Source organism: Orcinus orca, chromosome 13 (genome assembly GCF_937001465.1).
Source record: "Orcinus orca chromosome 13, mOrcOrc1.1, whole genome shotgun sequence".
Lineage (NCBI taxonomy): Eukaryota > Metazoa > Chordata > Mammalia > Artiodactyla > Delphinidae > Orcinus > Orcinus orca.
This window is the reverse complement of record NC_064571.1, coordinates 78,686,391-78,700,698: the sequence shown is the minus strand read 5'-3', so window position 1 is coordinate 78,700,698 and position 14,308 is coordinate 78,686,391. Positions and strand designations below refer to the sequence as shown.

The following is a 14,308-nucleotide window of genomic DNA, read 5'->3' as shown; positions in this document are numbered from 1 at the left end:
TCTTCAAACCTCATATAACTGCCACCCTAATCCCTTACTCATTCTCCCTGATGCCTATTTCACAGAATTCAGAAGCTATCAGAAAGAAACCATCTCCAGTGTTCAACAACCTTATATGTAAACCTAAAGCAGTCTTTTCCTCCTGCTAAAACGGAAGAGGTGGCTTCACTGTACTTAAGTCCAGTCCCTATCTCTTACTGACATCCTACTCACCCCCCTTCTGCCTTCTCAAGAGGTCTAAAGTAGTTGATTTTTCATCCCATCTTTTTCATCTTTTTTCCACTTAATCCTCCTCACTGACTCCTTTCCATGATCACATTTAAAACTTTACTTACTTATCTTTCCAATTTACAAACAAAACCACCAATATCCACCCCTGGATACCACCTCTTCCTCTAAAAGCCATCTTCCCTTTCCACCCAAGTTTCATGAAAATTATCTCTAGCTCTTCAATTCTCTCTCTGGTTTTCAGCCCCACAAATCTGGCTTCTGTTTTCACCACCACCCTACATGTCCACAGAGCATTGGCCCAAACCATTTCAAAGCTCTTCTCTACACTACCACTGCCACTACCCTAACTTACATCATCATCATCTGTTTGAACAACGGTAATACCTTCCTTATTGATCTCTCTGTTTCTTTCCTTACAGCAGTTCACTCTCTTCTGCAGCAGAGTGATCTACTAAAAATATACATTTAATCAAGCCATCCATTTCCATGTGTTGTACTGCCCTTAAGTTCTACAGGGTCTTCCACAATCTGGCCTCTTAACTCTCATGCTTGTGTTCTCTACTTTAGACAATGTAGAATTCTTTCAGCTGTTTAAAACCACCACATGCTCTCTTGCCCAAGACTCCATCCATGCTTATTTCTTGGAACACACTTCCTCACTCTCACCATCCTTTGCCTGGTATTATTCACCCTTCAGTTCTTACCTTAGACATTACTTACTTAACGGCTGTACCTCTCCCACTGCCCCTGCCTTGTCCCTAACCCCTGTTGCCAGTATCCTATTAAGTGCTTTTGCACAAACTAATCTTGAACTCCTTTAGTAGTGCTCACCATAGTCAATTATCTACCATCTGCTTTCTGCTGAATAGTTAGGTGTACGACCCCAAGAATCCTGGTATGTATTTGCCATTATATGGTCATGACCAAAGCCCAATGCTAGCAGGCACATGGTAGGAACTTAATATTTGATGGCTGAATGACTTCCAGTTTCTAATCTTCACATTCTATTTCTTTTTTTTGACTTTTTCATTTGTATCTCCCACTGTATCCTTTTTTGTTGGCTTGGGGTTTTTTTGTTTGTTTGTTTTTTAAATTTCTATTGAAGTATTGTTGATTTACAATGTTGTGTTAGGTCACATTCTACTTCTTAAAGATTAAACTATTCAAATCCAGAGCTTATTTTGAGAATATAGTGCATTTAATTAATTAGGAAGAAATTTCATATTAAGTGCATATTATGCTAAGCAACTCTGATACATGATATAGGGATGTGCTTCTTAAACTTCATAAACAAAGTATCTTCAATCGCTTATGACAAAGTATACCATGAAGAAAGTGGGTATTTAAACACCAAGCTGTCTGAAGCAAACAAATTTCTTCAAAGTCCTGATTTATTGTTTTTAAAATAATAGATGTTAATATATACTATGTACATTTGCTTGAATATACAATATTTCCTTTCCACAATAATAACACTGACATTCCAATAACACTGATACTCCATTATCAATTCTGTGGTTTATAGTACATCCTTGCACACTATCACATACCGCAGGTTTGAAGAAATAATGTGGGGATTAAAAATAAATATACTCATCTTTGCTTTTTCAGTTTTCACTTAATGAACCATGTAACTATAAACCCAGTCTTAAATATGTATGCCTCAAAAACTTGACGTAAAAAGGTCAGTGTAACATCTAATAAAGTTGACTTGGGTCAATCATTAATACAATTCTATCTCAAAAGAACATGCTAAAAAGTTGCTGAAAGCAACTAACTGTATAAAACTGATTAAGGGACAAAAGAAAAAGATACAGAATCATACAAAAATTGGTGGGACTTAATGTACTGGATGAACAGCTGAAACATAAAGCCTTATAACTCTGAGATCTCTGATTATCAAACAAAGGTTTGCTCTTCAAGAATCAGAAGAAGAAAGTACAAGAACAAACTACAGCAGATGTAAAAACAAACCTAAGTAAGAAAGTCACATTGGCTCGAGTGATTTCAAATTCAAGCACATTCGCATGGCTGCCAAGCTGGTGAACACTGATGGGACAGCTGCTACCAAGCTATCAGTGCTTAAAGAATGCTAACATTCTACCAGTGTAATGAAAGAGTTATCTATTGTATATAATGATAAATGCATATTATGTTTAATACCAACTTGAGGCTTGTGCTTATTTTCCCATCAAAAGAAATATAGTTTTTAAACTACTTCCGAGTGGGAATCAGTGATATCTTATTGTGGAACTAAGGGATAAGTATGTTAGATACTACCCTGTCCTCTACTTTATAGCCTCATAGAAGAATTAAGACATGGACATACCCATTATTATAAAACAAAAAAGTAAAGGCTAATAAATACCCTGAATGTACAAAATCACACTTGTTATGGTTGATAGAGTACTATAAAAATGTTACTAGTTTTATATAGATATACATATATAGATATGTAGGTATGTAATTTTACAGTACCATTTACCTGATAAGTACTATAGGAATTTTTTTTTTTTTTTTTTTTTTGTGGTACACAGGCTTCTCACTGTTGTGGCCTCTCCCGTTGTGGAGCATAGGCTCTGGACGCGCAGGCTCAGCGGCCATGGCTCACGGGCCCAGCCGCTCCATGGCATGTGGGATCTTCCCAGACCGGGGCACGAACCCGTGTCCCCTGCATCGGCAGGCAGACTCTCAACCACTGCGCCACCAGGGAAGCCCAGTACTATAGGAATTTGACTGATCTCTAAAATAACTGCATTAAGTGTTTACAAACCTCTTCTCCTTGATTTATCTGCTCCTTTGTTCTTTCTTTGGTTTCCATGATGTATGAATAATCCTCCTTCATTTGTTCCAGTTGGGTTGCTTTCATAAAGAACTATATCAACAACAAGAAAAACACAATTAGGAGTTGGTAAACTTCCACGGGACTATGAAAAAAAGAAGAATTTGTTCTCTAAAAACTTTTAGACCAATTATGTAAAAAGACATTAAAAACATACTTAAGCAAGTAAATAAATACATTGGGTCTCCGTTGCTGCACGCGGACTTTCTCTAATTGTGGAGAGCAGGAGCTACTCTTCATTGCAGTGTGCAGGTTTCTCATTATGGTGGCTTCTCTTGTTGCAGAGCACGGGCTCTAGGCACACGGACTTCAGTGGTTCTGGCATGCGGGCTCAGTAGTTGTGGTGCGCGGGCTTAGTTGCTCCGCGCCACGTGGGATCTTCCTGGACCAGGGCTCGAACCCATATCCCCTGCATTGGCAGGTGGATTCTTAACCACTGTGCCACCAGGGATGTCCCAGTATCCTTGATCTTAATGCATCATAATTTTTTAGCATAGGGAATACCAAAACCCATTCAAAAGTCACACTGTAAGCTGTAGTAGTAGTCATATATTTTGTTGGCTTTTTTAAAAGTTTTAAATAGGGGCTTCCCTGGTGGCGCACTGGTTAAGAATACGCCTGCCAATGCAGGGAACACGGGTTCGAGCCCTGGTCCGGGAAGATCCCACATGCCGCGGAGCAACTACGCCCGCACGCCACAAGTACTGAGCCTGTGCTCTAGAGCCCGCGAGCCACAACTACTGAGCCCGCGTGCCAGAAATACTGAAGCTCACGCACCTAGAGCCCGTGCTCTGCAACAAGAGAAGCCACCACAATGAGAAGCCCACGCACCACAACAAAGAGTAGCCCCTCACTCGCCACAACTAAAAGAGTAACCCCTCACTAGCTGCAACTAGAGAAAGCCCGCGTGCAGCAACAAAGACCCAACGCAGCCAAAAATAAATATATAAATTAATTTTTTAAAAAGATTAAAATAATCTAACGTTTAAAAGTGATTATGTATGTTTGGGCAATCATTCCCTTGTATTTCCATAAAGATAAATTTTGGAATTCATTCTCTTTCAGAATTAAAAGCAAAGAAGTTAAAGCAAGGTTTTACCAAGAAAATTATACTTCCATCTTACTTAACAAGTTCCTAAATTAGTCCTACAATATTACTCTAAATAGTGACTTAAAAAAATCCTCGATATTTACTATGTGACCAAGATTAATGTTCAGTATAGATGCCTAATCTATAAATGTATTCTTTTTGGTTAGGTTTATGTTTACTTTGGTGCATCTTACTTTGTATTTGTCTCCCTCATTTTTAGACTGCAAGAACTGCTTGCTCATCTCTTGCGTTAAGACAGAAACTGGATTATCTACCTGAAACAAACAAACAAAGAAATGATTATCTTTAAATATTTCATTTTAATTCCTTAAGAGAAATGAACTAAAATATCCATTACAAGTGACCTGAGAGAAAATATTTCAAAATTTCATTATATTAAAATAAATATCAGTACTACAGCCAAAATTAAATATTCTGCCATTACATGAGGGCACAAGCACAAGAACTTTCTAAAGAAGTGTGTTTTTTTAGCACGTTTTCATTCCTTTCACTGGTTTTGTAGAGTACCACTCCTATGCTACTGGTTAATCATCAGACCACAGAGCTGGAAGAGCTCTAGCATGAGAGTCAGCTGACTTGGGTTCTTAGTTGGCTCTGTCTGAACCTCCTATGTAGCCGCAGGCAAGTTAGTTATTTCCTCCAACTAAACACAAGAAGTCCAACTCAGTCACTTCTAATCAGAACTATAATGACGAGTATTGTTTATTTTTTGTACAGCAGTTCTTCAGAGTTCCTATATCCTGTCATTTCTTCATGAGGATACCGTAAAACAAATGGAAACACTGGGATCATTTCTATCTTTTGAAGGAGAAGTCATTTTAAATAAGCCATTACTTGAATTAAACTACCTCTGGCTAACAAATTAAAGTACAGTTAAAATAACAATATAATAACAGTTCAAAGTGGAGTTGAAAAAAAAATTTTTTTTAATTCAACTTGTTTCAAAAAGATTCAAGTTCATTTCTCATTTATATCTTTGGTGTTAATAACAAAGTAATTTATATGTTAGAAAATAATCTTGTTTATAAGGTATAGAACAGGAAGGACCACTATAAAGGAAAAAGTGCTTAACTCCTTCATTTACCATCTGTACAATACTGATTGTACTTTATTTAGTATACCACTGGTGAAAACCTTTCTGTTAAGCAGGATTTTGGGTCTTATCTTCTAAGATGATAAAAAACATTTATGCAGTTATAAAGACACCTCTACATATCACCTTTTTCTCAGACCAGAAGCTGATTGCCACGTATTTTTTTTAACAAGGTCTGTGTGGTATCTTAATTGCACACAGTATCTGACTTCTTAAAACTAAGACCTAATGCACTAGCTTTAATGACAGACATTTTATCACCAGCTGTGGATTAACAGCTTCACCAAAGTTCATATTCTTTTTTCTACAGCCTCTGAAATGGGGCTCCTCGTTTCTATACTACTCCCGAGATTATTTAAAAATCTGGCATCTTTACCCATCAAGACCCTGGAGTAAGCAAAAGGCAAGCACACACAAGTAAACTTCAGAGAAAAAGTAAGAAGAGGCACAGGGGACAAATATAATCAGGTACTTAAAGACATTAAACACTCTCCTTCCTCCTGGTAATTCTAGGCCAGCACTGTCCAATGGAAATGTAATGCAAACCACACATATAATTAAGTTTTCTAGTAGCTACATTAAAAAGATAGAAAGAGACAGGTGAAATTAATTTTAGTATTATATTTTTAATCTAATATATCTAAAATATTATCACTTTAACATGTAATTAGTATGAAAACTGAGTTACTCCTTTGCATTAAGTCTTCAACCTCCAGGGTGCACTTCATACTAGAGCACACCTCCATCTGGACTACCCACATTCTGAGGGCTCAATACCCATCATACGTGGTTAGTGGTTACTCAGTAAGTGTAGCTCTAGACCTTTCATATTTTGATCAATGAACTTGAACCTTTAGTTAACTGAATTGTACAAGAAGAGGACTAATGGAGTTATGATAACAATCTTCAAATATTTCAAAAGAAAAGAAACATATTTTATATTCCCCAAGGAAGTGGGAGCTTAGAGAAACTGACTTTATTCAACTTTTCCCATTAACAACAACTTTCTAATAAACACAGCCACCTACAGACGGAATCAGCAGCCTCAGGCAGACGTCATTTCCCCACTACTACCCACTCAAGTACCCGCTGAAGGAACATCTGGTGGAGACTGCGTACAGGGTAAGCATGCAGTGTGATACTACACTGGATGCCCTTCGAGACTTTCCCAACACCTGTGAATCCATACACTGTAACTTTTGGTTTTCCTGATTTTGCTTAACAAATTGACCTGTGTTCTAGTCTCAAATTTATTTGCTGTATCTGCTTTTCTCCAGATTTTACTAATTATTTTTCTGAACCTGTGCTGCCCAATATGCAAGCTACTAGCCACATGCAGCATTTGACACTTACGTAAAATACAATAAAACATTTGATTTCTCAGTCACACATTTCAGGTGCTCAAGTGGCTAGTGGCCACCCCATTGGACACCATAATACAGAATATTTGTACCATTACAGAAAGTTTTTCTGGACAACCTGTTCTAAACCAAACTGGGAAAGAGACCCATAATCATAATTATTCTTTTTCCTTGGTGACTACTCTTGGTGTTCTTAATCCTGGAATAAGGCAGGGTGATACAATGGGTAGAGCATTAGAATGGAACAGGGATGTCTGGATCCCAAGGCAGGCTCAACCAGTACCCACACCTAGACAACTGTAAGTGCAAGTTTACTTTTGCTGGCTCCCAGTTTCTCACCTACAAAATAAAGGGTCCAGATTAGATGACCTCCAAAGACAACTCCAGTGCTAATGTTATAGGACTATATGAGCCCCATTTCCAATTATTCAGTCAAAGTATCTTAGCAGAATGGAATCAAGTCTTGTCTCCTATAGGTATGATGAAATAACTCCAAAATACATAAAGAAATGCTTTCTTTATATGGCTAGAATAAACTTCCTTTCTACAAAAATTTAGCAACTGAGTTTAGGAAACTATGATGCTATTCTGACTTGGACAGCAGAAAGCAAAGAAACTTTATAACATAAATTTGATTAACATAACTTTTGGCACATACTAGTATAGACAAGATATTCTTGTGTGTTCTGTCAAATTAAAGATGTTATATTATATATTGAAAGTTCCTGTTGAATTAGGAAGCCTTAAGGAACTTCACTAAGCATAGTTAAATATATTTGTCCTGTGGTCAATTTACTTATATGAGGCCATTTAAATTCTTTCCACACCACAAATGAAACCACATAAAAAAGTAACCAGTTGTATTTATTAATCTGAAACACAAATTTAGCAATTACCTGTATGTTAAAATGATCAAGAATTCCAATTAGTTCTTCTTTCCTAGTGGAAACCAAGGCGCCTAGTTATGAGAAACACAAAATGACCAGACTGTTTCTAGGGCAATAATACGTTTTTAAAAATGAGCAATTATTTATAAACATAAATGTTAACTAGTTTTCCTGATGTCATCAAGAAAGGTACCACTGCACATACACACATCTGAATGAACTGGGGTGACACACTTGTTATGACACAAGTACGCAGGAGGCAGAAGCACACAAATGCAGTGGCAGGTACTTCTCTTCTTCCTATAGCTAAACATTTCCTTTTCCTTCTCATCTGTCTCTTTAGTAACTCTCCACACCCACCTCCTCTTCCGTTATGTCTTTTTCTACTTTTGGCTAACTTTCTCCTTCCACATGTGACAGAAACTATGGGGGTGAAAAGAAGTCTACAAGTGAGATCAAAATGACTTATCACAGCCTGCTTCAAACAGACCCAAATTCTGCTAATCATGCTTTTGCTGTAGAATGCCCTGTGGTAAAACAACTATGTACGGATATATACGTGTGTGTATACATACATGAAACCAACCAATCCTCTTGCAAGAAAGCAGTTTCAAGAGATGAGAAGTGTCCTCTCAATGATACCAGCACAATCACTTAACTCTTTTTAACTGGATGTTTACTAATACTTTATATGAAATAAAGAGAAATTCATAGCAAACCTGTTTCACTTTTCAGTTTATAAGATCGACTTCCATCCATGCTGATGTGCTGTTGCACAATTATAGAGTCACCGTACACACTGGCTCTATAGGCATCATCCCCTCTGTTCCTTAACGTTATTGAGATATCTGCTGAGCTAAAGCAATAAGGTTAAGCTAAGTCACATGAAGGTACAGGGCAATTATAACACTAGGTTACCATAATTTTAAAAACCTCCAAGAAATTTGGCTAATTCATTTGAAAAGCAGCTTTATACCAGCAGTTGATGGCTGACAGGCTACTACAGAATAATGTTAAAGATACCAAGGAACAAAGTTGAGAAGAAGAGAAACTTTATAAAAAATAATTGACTACTTTATCCATAACAGAAATACATTTGCACAGAATCCATTTAAGTTTCAGTTGTTTCACATCATGTGGATAAGTTACACATTTTCCCAACCGCTATGTATAACCAATATTACACTGCCTGACTATGCTAAATTATATAATAAAGCATCATCCTGACAGCAGGCCTCTAAGAAAGATGCAGTAAGAATTAAAGTGAAGTTATGCATTTTCTAAGAAAATCAGAATCAAGGGAAACAACTTGAATTCTTCTATTACTTGGCAATAAAAAAAATGCTTAAGTATTTGATATCAAGAGATGTAAACTAAATCTCAAAGCTTCTTAAAAATTTTATTGGTATTACAAAATAAACATTTTTAAAGTTTTAAAGACGTCTGAAGCATTTACAGCCATGTATATTTTAACATATTATGGGGGGGGAAGAATTCATCTTTATTTTTCTACTCTAACTTCTGTTCAAATAAGACTTTGTAGAAAAATTTTTAAAAAATTAATGAAGGGCATTAATAAATACATACTTATAATTTCCTTAAACATAAAAGCAGATAATACTTCCTCTGGTTAATATAAATATCTGCCAAAAATGCTAAAGTCCTTTAATGCAAAATTGCTTTAATTGGTAATTAAATGATATATTTAACAGAATAAACTTGTTTTCATCAATTTGGAGTAATCATACCCCAAAATTGTTCCTATTTGCAGGAAATGTAGGTAAAAATACTCAAGATGAATTTCACTGTTAACTTACACTTGGTAGACACCCTGAAGCGTGCTCAGCTCTTGTGCCCCCGTACTTCTGTGCAAGTGCCCTCATAGAAAGATGGCTTAGCAGCCGTTATCAGCCCCCATCCCTGCCTCCACAGATTGGGCTAAATATAGAAAGTGAACGCTAACTGCGCCACATTCCCTTCTTTAAAAATTCAAATTAAGAAAAACTAGTAAAATCCAAGTAAGGGCTGTACTTTAGTGAATAATATTGTACCGGTGTTAACCGCGTAGCTCCGATGAAAAGTGCCTCAGTTGTTTAAGATGACAACATTCAGGGAAACTGGGTACAGGCTGTAAGGAAACTGTACTATCTTTGCGATACTTACGTAAATCTAAAATTATTTCAAAACCACAAGTTTTTAAAACAAACTCGAATCAAGACACATCAAGTGGAAAGGTGGTGATTCCTTGGAGATACAAAGTTCTGAGGCCTCTGGGACTAGAGAAACCAATTTGGGGCATTATATTCTGATGAACAAGTATAAAGCCTGCAGAGATGACAGAGAGAAGCAGAAACACAGAGCAGATAAGCTCTTGGGAAACCACCTGGACAGACTGGCAGAGACACATAATCACAGATACTGGCTGTGAATCAGAGACACAGAGAACTCGAGAGCACTTCCTTCCATGCGCAGCCCCACACACCAAGACAGTAAGACATAAACGCCTGCCCACGAAGACACAGAGTACCGAAGACCTGAAGAATAAGAAAGAGCACACACGCTCCAGAGGCAGTGAGAGGGAAACACATTCACACACCTGCATGCCTGTCACAGGAGAGGGAGGGAGGAGGGCACAGCACAGAAGTGCAGCCGCTGAGGAGCGGCAGGGAGGTGGTGCTGCGGCTCTGCTGCAGCACACACCCGCAGCACACACCCGGCTAAGGAAGGAAGGGAGACAGAGGCCTGGAGACAAAAGACACAAAGAAAGCCAGAGACACAGAAAAGAAAGACCTAGAGACCGAAGATCTTTGGTTCTGAGTCTCTCAGTTCTGGTCACTCATGAGATCCAATTACGCTGCCTCACTGAAGTTTCCAAGATATATATATATCCCTGCATCTTTATGATAAATCTCCTCTTCTAAAGCTACCCTGAATGTTTGCGGGGGGGGGGGTGTTTTTAAACAGAAATACCTAATTAAGACAGACATGCTCCTGAAAAGTTGTAATCAATGAGATTTTTGAAAGCTTTCTGGGCTGATTCTAATGAACAGCCAAGGTTGAAAACTATTAACTAAAGTATATGATAGGGGAAGGGCAGCTGGCCTACAACATGGAGCAAACAATATTTATTGCACTAACTAGTACGATTACCTAGTATTAAGTGAATGCACCTCATGAAAACATTTTAAAATGAAAGTGACATCTCCCTTGATTAGCAAACATCTACTTTGTTATTTCCTTCCCAGCTACTCCTTGCATTTGAAAGCTATCTTTAGTATTGTGAGAGCTTTGGAGGCACTGGTATCCTACTGCTATATGAATTTAGTAAATATAAGAAAGGCAAGTTATTCAAAAAAATTAAAGCTTACGAAAAAAACCCTCCCAACAACTGCTCAAAAAATCTGTACAAGGAGACAGGGCTAACTGAGCTGAGACTAACTGCTGTCTCCCCACCTACTAATGTGACTGCTGCTGAATTGGGGTCAACAGCCATAGAGCCCAGTGTCTGTAAATAAAGAGACCCTTTAGCGAGAAGAGAGACTGTCACCGAGAGTTCCTTCAGAACGACAACACACACAAGAGGCGCCACCGTAAGGGTGTGGCTTCTTTCTTAGCTCCGGGAGAACCTATCCGCACAGAGATGGCTGGTAGCATCAGGCACTGATGGGCACGAGGAACAAGGAACAGGGAAAAAGTCATGTAAAAATAGGCGGCATCTGTTCCTTCTCTGCGTGGCCAGCTCATCTGCAGTAAGTTCTGTAACCTTGACTAATAAGTCAGGAACGTACAGCAGGAGCTTTTGTCCCCCCATAACCCACTCCCAATGCCACAGCTGATGTCAGAAACAGGCCTGCGGCAAAGAGCCCAGTGCCGCCACGGTAGGATTAGGAAGGCCGAGGAGGGAACGGTAAATGAACCTGTTGAAGAACCTGAACAGCTAGGGGTCTGAGACCTTGGTCACTAGAGAATTCCATCACTGTCCCTGTACCACTCACTGCAGAGCCTCAGTGGATAATCAGAGGCTGGAGCGCCAAGTAAAGAGCCTCCAGGCACAGTCGTCTGGTTTCTCCTAACCATATTCGGCAAGCGTCTCTAATGGAGGAGTTGAAACCCTCTACAAAGGTAGCCCGGAGCCCAGGCGTCACAGATGGAGAGTGTAATGTTTCAGATGTGCGGGAGGGACAGAGTCCTGAGGACCACCTCAAACCTCTGCCAGACGGAAAGACGTTCCTCAGGAAGAACGGGAGAGCCTCATAGATTTTAGGTGCAGAATAGAACTGAAAAGCTCGATGAGCTGATTCTGTAAAAAAGTGATGACAGAATCAGAGACTATAAAAGAAGAGAAATTTTATAGATACCAAATGTTTTAAATGAGGAAGGGGAGGACAAGAGGAATAGTAATGGGTTTGGAAAAGCTCATTTTAGCTATTTTTTTAGACGAGGTCAGTAAAAAGGAGGCTGAGCTCAGGTTAAAGCTTTTAACTGTTATTAACTCTGTTTAAAATATTTTAATGTTCCTATCTACAGGCAGCTGTGTCCTTCAAAGTTGGTGATTTGTGTAAGCCAGCCTTTATTTTTCTTTCTTTTTTTAATGGTATTCCAAGGACACATCTCAGAAAGAAGTTTCTGCTTTCATCCAGCTACTTCCCATATGGAAAAAACATTTAAAATCTTTAATTGAGACATAAACCCCTTAATGGTGCAGAAAAAAAAAATTTCTTCCTGAGGCTTCTATTTGAAAGATCAATGTGTTATCTAGCTAGGCAGACTAGGTAACTATTTGGACAACCAAGAAATGTAGAGTTCAGTATAATGAACTGAAGCAGAGTTGAGACCAGTGCCTTAAAAGTGTTAAAATAACTAATTTTTGACTTCAGCCATAATTTTGTTTGGAGACTGTGGAAGAGAAGACCTTGCTGGGCTGGCGCCCAAGTAAGATAAGGAGAGACAGAAAATAAGCTGGAGAATTGTTACTAAACGGTTCTTTTTCAAGGCCATACAGCACAGAAAATGATTTTTTCTGTATCTTTTCTTCCCTCCTCCTGAGTCAACTTGGAACGCTGGCTTAGGGTTAAGATTCCCAAGGTTTCTGAGAGATACATAAAAAAACCTGCAATCCTGACTCACATCCCGTCCGCGTTCTATTTTTTAGAAATAAAATGGAAAATGGGGGAAGTTAAGTAGATACAACACTGAGCAGGAGGAAAGTCTGTTACATGAAGGAAAAAAAAAAAGGTATCACTGTTAATTATCAAAGTTCCAGAAGTTCTGGGCACTGGGCGTGTGAAAGAGGAATGAATGGGCAGCGGGAGCAGCCTGACTCTGGGAGCTGGTATGACGGAGCCTGGGACGTGCAGTTGTTAGGAGACACGAGGATCGCTCAGAGGTTTCTGAGGCAGAATTAAAAAGAACAAGGAGATCAGCCTGAAGAGAGTTTCCTAATGGGCAAAAGGTCACGAGTCTATGATGATGCAAACTGAGCAATTAATATATAGTTACGTGATGGCAAACTATAACAGAAAGAAATACAAATGTAAAGCCACAGAGGGTTGTCATATGACCATTCACCAAGTGTCAAGATGGCCCCCAAAGAGATTCGAGACTGTGGTCCTGAAGTCAAGCTCACTGGTGAACCCCCTGAGTAAAGGATATAAAGAGACAGATGGAATACTTTTTTGAAATTCTTAGAGCTGGAGGCAGCAATTCTGTTTAGGGACACCTTGGCTGGTCACTAACTCTGCCTTAGCCCACATCATAGCGACGTGGACTTGCTGAAGCTGGGTTTGGGTCAAGAGCCAGCAAAGTCCAATATTTATAAATATTCCTTTAAACAGAAGTATGCAGATTTATCACTGCTCGTTTTTCCAGAAAGGTAACAGAAACGAGTGTCAGTGGGCAGGCACATGGCACTAACTGACACAAGCATTCTGTCGGGAGAGGTGAACAGGCAACAGTGGGCTATGCTGGCAACAGGGGGCAAGAGAAAGGAATGAAAAGATATATCGGTGCTCCAGTTCCGGGAAGCCAATTCATTTCCTACCATGTCTACATGAATTGGGATTCTAAAGAAGCTGCTTCTTATTAAAGAACTGAAAAATACACGTAGAAAACAAACACTTACTTCTGTCCATCTTTCACAAAACCTTTCAAAGAAGATCCTCGGTTAGTAGCAACTGCTTTTCCACCAAGACCAACTATAAGAGCTGTGAGTACTGCACTCTTCCCACCTAAAGAAACAGGTGTTAAAGAAATCACATTCATTAGAGGGAGAAAAGAGAAGTCTGACTCCTACAATTTGATGTAAAAAAAATTCTGAAATAAAGCATTATACTTCAATTATAATTTTCTTCCAGTGCCAAAAACAAACAAAAAGTTGTACATATCATGAAATATTTAGTTGTTGCTATTAGAAAAAAATCAGTACATTTCAGGAATCAAATCTTTGCCACTAATAAGGCAATGGAAAAAATGGTTGATACCTTTCCAACCTAAAACTCTCATTGTGTCATCTTGGCCCATCAGCCTATTAAATGAATTTATCTTTCTAATTACCCATATACATTTAACTCATCTAATTTTTCTTACATCCTAATTTAATTAAAATTTACTTTTTCCATAAATTCTCAGAAGCCAGAAACTATTTTTAACCTTGAATGCAAGCTCCAGAGGGACAGGACTGTTGTTTTTTATTCATTTGCTTTATCTCCAATATTAGCCCATAATAGGCACTCACATATTTATTGAATGAATGAGCTTAAATATGAAAAAATTATCAGTCATATA

The 14,308-nt window shown here is 38.4% G+C and overlaps 1 protein-coding gene across 7 annotated transcripts in view; it reads right to left on the bottom strand.

The window, feature by feature from the left end:
- SMC6 (structural maintenance of chromosomes 6) overlaps nt 1-14,308 on the bottom strand; it is a 76,482-nt gene that overhangs the window by 48,857 nt on the left and 13,317 nt on the right. For all 7 annotated transcript variants that reach the window (XR_004485937.2, XR_007470758.1, XR_004485939.2 and 4 more), the window contains exons 4-8: nt 13,647-13,752; nt 8,245-8,381; nt 7,535-7,596; nt 4,358-4,438; nt 3,005-3,106 (exon numbers count right to left, since the gene is read on the bottom strand). Coding sequence is in view for 4 of the 7 variants with exons in the window: in XM_033437411.2 (XP_033293302.1) it covers nt 3,005-3,106; nt 4,358-4,438; nt 7,535-7,596; nt 8,245-8,381; nt 13,647-13,752 (488 nt within the window). In the remaining 3 variants the exon portion in view is untranslated. The remainder of the gene's footprint in view (nt 1-3,004; nt 3,107-4,357; nt 4,439-7,534; nt 7,597-8,244; nt 8,382-13,646; nt 13,753-14,308) is intronic.